Source organism: Phasianus colchicus, chromosome 1, assembly GCF_987193195.1.
Source record: "Phasianus colchicus chromosome 1, bPhaCol1.hap1.1, whole genome shotgun sequence".
In the NCBI taxonomy this organism is placed as follows: Eukaryota; Metazoa; Chordata; class Aves; order Galliformes; family Phasianidae; genus Phasianus; species Phasianus colchicus.
In genome coordinates, this window is record NC_143436.1 from 34,033,539 (window position 1) to 34,043,796 (window position 10,258).

A 10,258-nucleotide genomic window follows, 5' to 3' on the forward strand; every position below is an offset into this window, starting at 1 on the left:
TAGTCAAGTGAAAGAAACAAAATACTTGTCATCAAACGTGTATGAGTTTATTAGAGCGTGTTGCCATATTTTAAAAGTGTCATGGTTTCACAGCTTCTTGTATCCTTCTCTTCTCATCAGTGTGCCCTCATGAGAACCTAAAGCAGCTGCTAAGGAAAAAAAAAACCAAACATCTGTACTGATGAACAATTAAAAAAATACGGACTGTACCTTCCAAGGTTACAATTATGTGAAAACAAATGAACAAACGAAAGAGCAAACCAACAAAAGTTGGTATTTACAAAAATGCCTGGAATTCAAATACTCCAAATTTGTTTTATTGATTTAATTACAGAAACTGTAGAACACTCACAGAGTACACTTACATTGACATGCCCCAAGTATAAGCCTGGGCTTTGTAACTTACTTGGAAGAAGCTGAAAATTATAATTTTGAGTCAGTTTACTCTTTTGACCCACTAGTCATTACCCAGCCTAGTTTTACAATCAATATTATTGTATACTTGTTTTCTCAGTCTTCTCTGCTTGAATAAAATGTGTAATACAAAAACATCTCAAATCAGCAAACATGAAAATTTTATACAGACCATATGTAATACAAATATAAAACCAGGCAAAGAGTATTATACTTAACTTGAGACATCTGTAATTCCAGTAATTGTGAATTACCCACTTGTGAAGTATAGGCACTATATATGATGTGCACAAATACACACAGGTCTCCATTTCATGCATTTTTTGGACTAAAATGTATCTTCTTTGTCATATACCTTCACCCAAAACTGGTGAGAGTTGCAGTCGTATGTGTGTCCTAATAGTGACCAAAGAGGCAGCCCACCAGATATGATCCAGCCCATCATGTTGTCCTTTGGGTTCTAGTGTTTTAGGCACCACCAAAAACAAACTAGAACAGATTGCTCCCCTGGAGTACAGAAAATACTGAGAAAAATACAGAGAAAAGAGCTACAATTTTCTTTGGTGAAAACAAAACCTCACTTTTCTGTTATTTAATTTCTTATTTTTTGAGGAATATTCTTCCTTTTTCACTGCCTAGTGATACAACTGGGAGCTTATGGAGTGGATGATGGGTTGAATATGGTCTTATCTGTCACCCAGGTCTAATTTCTGCTACCATTATTGAGAGAACATCATCCTCTGTGAAAACTACCATTGCAGCCCCATTTTTTCTCCCCTCAAGCAATTAGGAAAACAATCTTGGTTGTTTGGGTTTGGTGGGGAAAAAGAAAAGTGTTTTGAAGTTTCTCCCTGCCAACAGAAGCACACACATTTATACAGCCAGATGGAACCACGTCAGGAGTCCCATGTGGTGCCAGGGGAACAACTGGATGTCGGGATCCACACTGCTGAGAAAAGTGGAGTAGATGGGGAGAACAGAGCATAACAGATGAGAGGAACAGAGCGTCACACAGATGCTGTCTGAACAGCACTGGGTCTCTTTTTGGTTTCACTATTGTAAATTCAGGAGACATAAAAGAGGTCTTCAGGATTTTGGTAACACAGCAAAAACTACTCAGGGATCTTCAAACCAGGTACAGCATAGTCTCCACAGAAAGACAGAACAGGACTATTTAGAAGTAGTGGGAACTATTTTTGGCTTGGCATGCACAGTAGTGGAAACAAGTTCACCTCGTGTGCTTGACAATTAGGTAATATAATGTGGTGACTTTATCGTAGTTTACTGCCATTTTCACAGCCCACATTGCCATCATCTACCACAAATAAATAACACTGACAATTTTTATATACATTCCCTTCCCAGCAAGCTTAATTCCCAAAACTGTGTCTTGGAATGTACTGATTCTGCCATCATTACCGAATAGTAACATTCCCCCAAATTGATGGGACTATTTACTTAGAAACCAGATGTAGCTTGATACTAGCTGTCTTTGTAAGACAAAAAGAAGAGATACAACTATTTCCCACAGTGGAAGTGGTTCTGGGAGTCGTGATGAGTTCTCTTCGTGTGTCTGTTTGCAATAATGCTGAGCTAATCAGAACTTACCGTACCAACTCCCTAACCTCAGACTCACGTGCCATTGCCTGCCTTATTGCCTGCCTTACATGAGCTTGGCTGCTAAGTGGTGCTCTGGATCTCATTTTAATTTTGAGAGATGATGGTGCCAAGCAATGGGGATTGCATCCTTTTGTCTACGACATTCTCAGTGTCCACTTTTGAGGGAAAGTGTTGGGAACTGAATTCATTGTGGGATCATGGTGATCATGCATTGACAGTTGGATTTAAAGGTCTTTTCCAATCTTGATTCCATAATTCTATGATACTGATATATCACAGTATTTCTTTAAATTAGTTACAAAAATTAAAGACAGGTGCAACAAATCAAACAAAAATGCTGTGTAACCTCCATCAACATGAAGAGAAGATGTCACCCTAAAATTCAAACACCTCAGTCCACATACATACATGGACAATAGTGAGGATTTGCCTTTTCAGGGGCTGTTACATTTTGTCATTAAACTGTCCTACTCTGCTCAGTGAGGACTTTTTTCCAACTCCTTCCTGTTGGTGTTTCAGACCAAATTGTGATCCTGCTTTCGCATTCTCTTTCCACGTGTGAGAAGTTTTAGGCGTTAAATGCTAGAGAGCAAGGTTACCCCATGTAGGCCAACTCTGCCATTTGTACTGCTTGGCATGAGCAAGTAGCGCACATATTACTTCAGAAACAAAAAATAAAATGAAGATTAAATTCTATTTAGAAAAAATAATTGCTTTATTATTGTCATACCTTCCTGATCAGTTGCCCAAGCCCTAAATACCTCTCACACAACAACCTACAGGCTGCAGAATAGCTCACTAAGCAAGGCAACACGTGTCGGCCCGTGGCCATCCTAGTCCCTCCTTGCTGCCATGGCTGGTGCCCGTGCCCAGCCCCAGGTGCTCAGGCCCACCTGCCCAGGGCCTCAGGTGGGTACGGGAATGAAATTGGTGGACTTGGAGTGGGGAGACTCCCGCCAGGTGTTCAGGCTGTGCGTCGGGCTCCGGTTGTTGGTGAAAGAAGTCTGTCGCCTGCTGTTGCTGTTTGAATCCTCCTTGCTCAGCGTCTGCTTTATCTTTTGGCAGCAAGGGAAGCTCTGCACGCAGTCCTGTAGGAGATGCCCGCTGAAGAACATGTAGATCCAGGGGTTGCAGCAGCTGTTCAGGCTGGCCAGGAGGGCGGTGACAGTGGTTGCAGTGTTTTCAGAGTCTGTGGGGGGAAAGAAAGAGGTTTGGCCATCACTGGAACATTCTCAGCCTTCAGTCAATTGCTTTCTTAACTCCTAAATTTTTTAAATTTGCTGAATAATCCCACTCCTACAAGGTACTGACCTGAGCAGCAGCATTTGAAAATAATAATGAGGGCGTAATAAGGGAAAGTTCTTACTTATGTGCAGCCCCTGCTGAAGTCTATAGGAATCTGTCTAAACAGGCTGCAGAAACCTGATAGAAGTACAAGGCAATCCAGTACAGCCCGCAGGCACAGGATAATGCTTCAGTCCATTTCCACTGATGATTAGTCGTGTGTCAATAAGTCTGTGCTTACTACTAAACAGTTTTTACTCTGATTTTTGCTTTAAAAATTGGCTACCCTGGGCATCAATGGCACTGTCCCCACTGATTTCCCCCAGCTTTCAATTATACCAGAATTTCCTATGCACTTTTGCACGCTGGAAATAGTTAAGTGTTCAGCACTGGCAGCTTCCAAATAGAAATTCCTGCTTCAGAGGTTGAACACATTTTACTGAAGGAATAAATGGAAGTGAGCACTGTGTCACCAGTTATGGCCTTCTGCATCTACTCATCAGTTAAACTACCAAGCACTACACATACATGGTCTAATCAGTTCCTCCCATTGTAAAGACATGTTCTTGTGACTTTGAAAGTTAAAAAAACAAACACACCAACAAAAACAATACAAACCTCTATTTCACTGCATGACCCTGAATCCCTGGCATGACTTCAGTCCCACCTTAGTGGCAATCAACGTCCTTGCTACAGCAAGTGACAATTTGGAATACTAAATAAAGCGTAATTATGACTTCCAACATTTTGATTTGCATCTTTCTCACCGTGAGGAAACAGGCTGTGTGCTTCTGTGCTGCCTGTAACCCCACCTAACTGTTTTAAGCTCGGCAGTTATTTCCAGCTGGAATTAACAGAGGGACGTACAGCTCCCAGCTTCGGAATTCCACATTTCCAGGGCACTGGGGGGTGACTGGCAGAGATGCTCAGCGCTGAGCACCCTGAGGAAAGGCTCAGGACGTGCTCAGCCACATTATTAGACAGCAGAAAATGCGTACGAGAGGCAGCTGCCGGGGAGCGGGCGTAGCGCGTTCCCCGCTCACAGTGGCACTCGCGACAGTGCGTACATCGCAACACCGACAGCACACCCTCCTGCAGCCTCCACCCGGCTGTGCAGCGTCCTCCGGGAGCCCCTCGGGCCCCGAAAGCCCCTCCAGAGCGGCGCCCCGGCCCCGACGTGCTCCGGAGGAAAGGCCGCGAGTCTTCCCGAACCCCGACGGCGGCCGCGCCGCGGTCCCCGGCGGCACCTACCGACCCAGGGGAAGCGCTGGTCCCAGACGGACCACATCTGGATGGTGAAGAAGGGCGCCCAGCAGACGACGTAGGCCGAGACGATGACGAAGGTCATCTTGACGGTGCGGATCTTGGCGCGGGAGATGGTTTTGACTCCGCTGACGCAGGGGGCGAGGAGCAGCCCCCGTCGAGGACCGCCGCCCGCCGCCTCCCCGGGGCGCGCCCTGCCGCGGGCGCTGCGCCAGATGCGGAAGCAGATGAAGCCGTAGCAGGTGGCGAGGATGAGCACGGGAGCCACGAAGATGCCGCCGGTGATCCAGGTGACGTAGGCGCGGGGCCCCCAGGGCATGATGAAGTGAGCCCAGCAGTCGTAGACCCGCGAGCCGCTCTCCACCTCGCTGAGGCTGAAGATGAAGTACTGCGGGGTGCTGAGCAGCAGGCTGAGCGCCCAGGCGGCCGCGATCATCGCGTAGGAGCGCTTGGTGGGCTGCTGCAGCGTCTTCAGCGGGTGGCACACGGCGATGTAGCGGTCGGCGGTCATGGCCACCAGCATGTACGCCGAGGCGAACATGCCGAACACCTGCAGGTGCTTGACGACGCGGCAGAGCACGTCGGGGCCGTGGAAGCGGTGCGTGACCTCCCAGCAGAGCTGCGGCAGCACCTGGAAGAAGGCGACCACCAGGTCGGCCAGGCTGAGGTGCCGGATGAAGAGGTGCATGCGGGACGCCTTGCGCGGGGTGCGCCGCAGCGCCAGCAGCACGCTGCCGTTCCCCAGCACCGCCACCGCGAAGGTGACGGCCAGCACGGCGATCTCCAGCTTGGCGAGCTCTTCGTCCCGCCCGAACGGGTCCCAGTCGCCCGCGCTGCCGTTGGGCGCCCGCGACCAAGCCTCGGGGCTGGGGCTGCTGCCGCCCTCCGCAGCCCCCCGCCACCGGCTGCCGTTCGTGGGGGGCTCCGCCGCCCGCGGGCTGCCGCCGCCGCCGCCGCCTCCGAGCCTCATGGACGGGGCTGCGCGGTGGGGCCCTGCTCGCCCGCTGCCCGCCGCGCTCCGCCGGCTCCGCGCCCGCCGCCTTTATCCCCGCGGCGGGGGGCGAGGCGGGGGGAGCTCCCGTGCCAGTGGCTGCCCGCCGCCTGACGCAGCCCTGCGCCACGCCTCGCCTCGCCTCGTCCCCGGGGCCGACGAAGGGTTGTCGTCTCGGACCTCAGGACGGGACGGCAGCCTTTCGCCGGCCTACGGTGTTACTTTGGACGATGCGAAGTTGTCCTCTGGAATTAAGGAACCTGCCATAGAAGATAGGTCTTCAGGAGTACCCCACGGATTCAGTTTTCAGTTGCCCATTTCATTGTCTGGAAGTATTGAAAAGTGGTCAGAAAACTCGGAATCTTATGATTCTTTTTTTCTTCTTCCCTTCCCTTCCCTTCCCTTCCCTTCCCTTCCCTTCCCTTCCCTTCCCTTCCCTTCCCTTCCCTTCCCTTCCCTTCCCTTCCCTTCCCTTCCCTTCCCTTCCCTTCCCTTCCCTTCCCTTCCCTTCCCTTCCCTTCCCTTCCCTTCCCTTCCCTTCCCTTCCCTTCCCTTCCCTTCCCTTCCCTTCCCTTCCCTTCCCTTCCCTTTTCGTCTCCTCATATTAGCTGAAACCACATCCAGAGTCTAATACTTGATACACTCACAACACTGTATGTGCCCATTCCTGCCGTCCTCTGTTCATAGTGAGGGTCGTCTGTGATGCCCAACGCAGCCCTGCAGAGCAGCACACCCGGCTCAGAGCCACACAGAAGCAGCGCATTGCCCTCCTTGTTCTCTTTGCTTCCTTGTTTCAGTCTTGCTGACCCGGCTGATGGCAATCAGCATCCCTGGGAGCAGAGAGTTCACCGGTTTGCACAGCAGCTCCCTGTCCTGTCTGGATTTGGGGGCAGAGAAGGAAACTGGCATTTAGGAGCCCAATGGGCCCTCACGTGTTTGTAACCACACGCTGGAAAATCGCAGTGCAAACACTCCCCGTTCCCCACTGCCTCACGCTCAGCTCTTCAGCACATCCAAGGGACAATAAAAGCCATCTGAGGCAGTTTAACGAGACCCTCAGCTCTCTATCTCCCCTGTAATCTAAGGGATTGTATTCACAGGGGCATAAATCCACTGAGTCATTCAATGCTGTCGTTGGCAAAAAAGGAGAATTTAAAACGGGGTTTTCTCATGTTGCCTGAGTATCCACCTTGTGAAACCGTGCAACCTCAGCCTTTCAGATCTGAGAGAGAATTAACAGACGTATTTTCACAGGTACTGCATCAGTGTTTTTGCTTTCAGCACATGATCCAAGCTTTTATCTCTTAGGTCTCTTATTTCAGAGAAGTTAAAGGCTCTCATGATGATCTCTCGTGCACCTTCAGCCACATTTTCAATTACTGCTTTCTGAGGTTCCATGCAAACACTTGCTCAGGTCTCCTGCCTGTCTGATAAATGCTTCCACATGTAGCCTGCTGTATAAATCTATCTTAACACTTACCTGGTGCTTTTTTAAATGTTTTTGACAATTTTTGGTAACTCTTGTGGCAGTTTAGTAATGATTTCTGTATTAGGAAGCACCCAGCCAAACTAATGGAAAATAGGTTATAAAGTTTGTGGCAAGACTAATCAGTAAAAGTGAAGTGAATGCTCAGGGGTATTGGCTTGGTTTCTTCTTAGAAAACAGTCCACGCACCTCCTATGAAAGCATTTAATTCCAGTAAAAATCATCCTCTGGCATTTAAAATAGCGGGAAGGAACACAGACAAGCTGTGCATGACACTGCTTCTGAGGGATGTAACTGCACCAGCAATGACATGATCTGATTCTCAGAAGGAGCCCAAAATATTTGTGTAAAAGCATTGCACAGAATTGCCTTGTTTATCCCAGAACCATGCCAAGAGCTTAGTGTACCTGAAGGCAGGCAGGCAGGGTGAGTCTGAGCAGGTGGGTTGGCTGCTGCTTCGTAATCTCAACTGTAAGATGGAGACACTCAACATGTATGGGATAAATGGAATTACACTTCTGCTTGTGCCAATGGACATTTTAGTAAGACATTTAAGCTCTCCTTAAACATGTTTTGAAACATTTTAAAATTTACTGGTTTTGAAATGGTGTACGTCAGTAGTCTTGTGATGATCACTCTGAAGAGGTTGCTGACATGGGATATTGTTGGTCGGGCATGGAACAGGCTTCCCAGGGCAGTGGACTCAGCCCCAAGCTGACACATCTCAAGGAGCATTTGGACAATGCTCTCAGACATAGGGTTGAATTTTTGAGTTGTCCTGTGTGGAGCTGGAGTTGGACTCAATGATCTGTGTGGGTCACTTCTGGTTGAGGTTATTCTGTGATCCTATGATTCTAAAAAGAAATGTTTGGGGATAGGAGGAGCTGGCAAACCAGCTAGCATGGCAAGAGAGGAAATTCACCCCCACAAGATAGAATCACAGAATCACAGAATCACAGAATGGCCAGGGTTGGAAGGGACCTCAAGGATCATGAATCTCCAACCCCCCTGCCACATGCAGGGCCACCAACCTCCTCATTTAATGCTAGACCACGCTGCCCAGGGCCCCATCCAATCTGGCCTTGAACACTTCCAGGGATGGGGCATCCACAAATATATACTCAGCCAAACTATAAGCCAAAGTGCTTAGTTTTGTGTCTGGTGGATAAACATTTTCAATGGCTTCTTAGTATACTTTGTCATTGCATTGCCAACAGCAGGTCTGGTAGTCCATGTGAAATGATTTGTTTGGACTAAATAAGGTAGGTTGTACAGGGAGAAACAGAGGCAGGTATGTGTAGCAGAATAGCCAGAGCCAAATAATATACAGAGAGGGGAGAGGAGTTTAAATCAATTATAGAGATAGAGGCAACACATGTAGGCATTTCTTGAAATTTTCTTAGGCTTCTGGCAAGATTTATGTACAAAGGCAAAGGAGATTTTAGTTGCATTTGCCAAACCCATAAATGAAATCATCTTGTTTCTTACTGCTTGTGATTTGCTCTGAATCCCTTCCAATGTGTATGAAAATCACTGTGTTCCACACTTCATTGAGGGAAGTCCTGGGAATTACCAGCAGAGAATGAATTATGAAGTGTACAAATATGTGAACGAGTAGCAATGTCACCCAGAAGCAGCCTTCAAACATTGCACAAGTTAATGTGATCTAATCTGATCTCTTTGTGCTCATGTTCATGCTGAGGTCAGAGCCTGAATAGATTGGATAATCCAAGTGAGACAAAAATTAAACGTACGGACCTCTTGTTTAAATTGGCTGCTGTTGCTTTATTTTGGTTCTTCCTGCTCTCCGTCTATAATATTGCAATAGAGCTGTAGATTCTATTTTTAACATTTATGCCTTCTCTTGTCAGAATCTTGATTTTCTCTCCTTTCAACCTGAATAATATGGGTCACCTCTATCTTTCTTATCTTAAGTAAGCTCAAGGAAATGCTTGTTCCTGTTCTGAACAAGTCAGCATCCTTCATCCCTTTCTGTTGTCATGGCTGCCGCCACCACCATCACCATTATGAGAGGAGATCTGGTGAAAGAGAAATGATCTGATCTTCCCCAGGAGGCTGAGTCTGCTGTTCTGGGGCTGCTGGAGTTCCTTCCACAGAACACTTCTGTTCTCCAGACTACTGCCGGTAGAGCAATTAAACTGCCTATTACATTAATAGTTTCAATTAGAATTATAATCTGTTTCTCTTTAATATTCATATTGGTTTGTACTAATGTTACTTAGTTATTAATTCCCTGAGCTGATTAGGATGAATAAGCTGCCATTTTCAGTTCTTGGATGTAGTACAACATCCTTAGCTCTTGTAAGCTCCTGCTTGCGTGTGGCTCATTGCAGCACCAGAGTCTTCCCTTCTGGTGCTGCATTATTGCCTTGTGCCTAACAACAATTCCAGAGCTACAGAACCAGGAGACACTATAGCAGCAGAACTCAGCAGCTTTGTGAAGAAGTCTGTTTTGTCTCACTCCCTGGAGAGGCTGTAAACTCTTAGATAGCTACATAAGATACCAAAAATCAGCAAGCAGAAAAGTTGTTTAAAATGGGTTTTCAAGGAATCTAGAAATGTCAAGCTGCCACCTTATGGACTGAAGCAATAAGATAACCATGATCCAAATTAATTTGGTGCTTGTGTAGCAAAATAATCTAGCCCAAGTGATTGAATGATTTAAATGCATATCCTGTTCCATTAAAGATTAGCGAAGGGCTTTAGAAGATTTTTTTTTTTTTTTTTGACTGGGAATTGTTACAGCTTTGCTCTCAAAAGGAAGCTTTAGAGAGCTTTCTGAAATTAGCTAACTGAGGAACCAAGAGGTGATAAAGCAAGAGGTACAGATGAATTTACCAAGTAATTGTACAAAGACGGTTTGGCCATCCAACTCACAAGTTATTATGTACATGCAACAAGTTTGGGAAGAATAAAAGCTTAAAGAAGCATAGCTCCAAGTCCATGGTTTATAAGGTAGTCTAAAGTCATCTCAGTCATTAATGAGGCCCTAAAATAGTAGCTGAAGTTCTTGGAAAATATTTCAGTGAGATTATATTGCATAATGTCTACTTACCCATCAGGTAAGGTTCACCTATCATAAGGAGGGACATTTTCATTTGACAATTGTTATTTATATTTGCTATTTGTTAGTATATTTTGGTCATTACATAAAATATGAAATATTTTTTATTATTTAA

The 10,258-nt window shown here is 46.6% G+C and overlaps 1 protein-coding gene across 1 annotated transcript; it reads right to left on the reverse strand.

Annotated features, from left to right (window-relative positions):
• Positions 1–2,596: 2,596 nt before the first annotated feature.
• On the reverse strand, positions 2,597–5,551 carry AVPR1A (arginine vasopressin receptor 1A). Its single transcript, XM_031589615.2, has 2 exons — positions 4,570–5,551; positions 2,597–3,223 (listed from the first exon to the last, which is right to left on the reverse strand). The coding sequence occupies exons 1-2, from the start codon at positions 5,549–5,551 to the stop codon at positions 2,940–2,942; spliced, it is 1,266 nt and encodes a 421-aa protein (XP_031445475.2). The 3' UTR covers positions 2,597–2,939.
• Between the last annotated feature and the right edge of the window lie 4,707 nt (positions 5,552–10,258).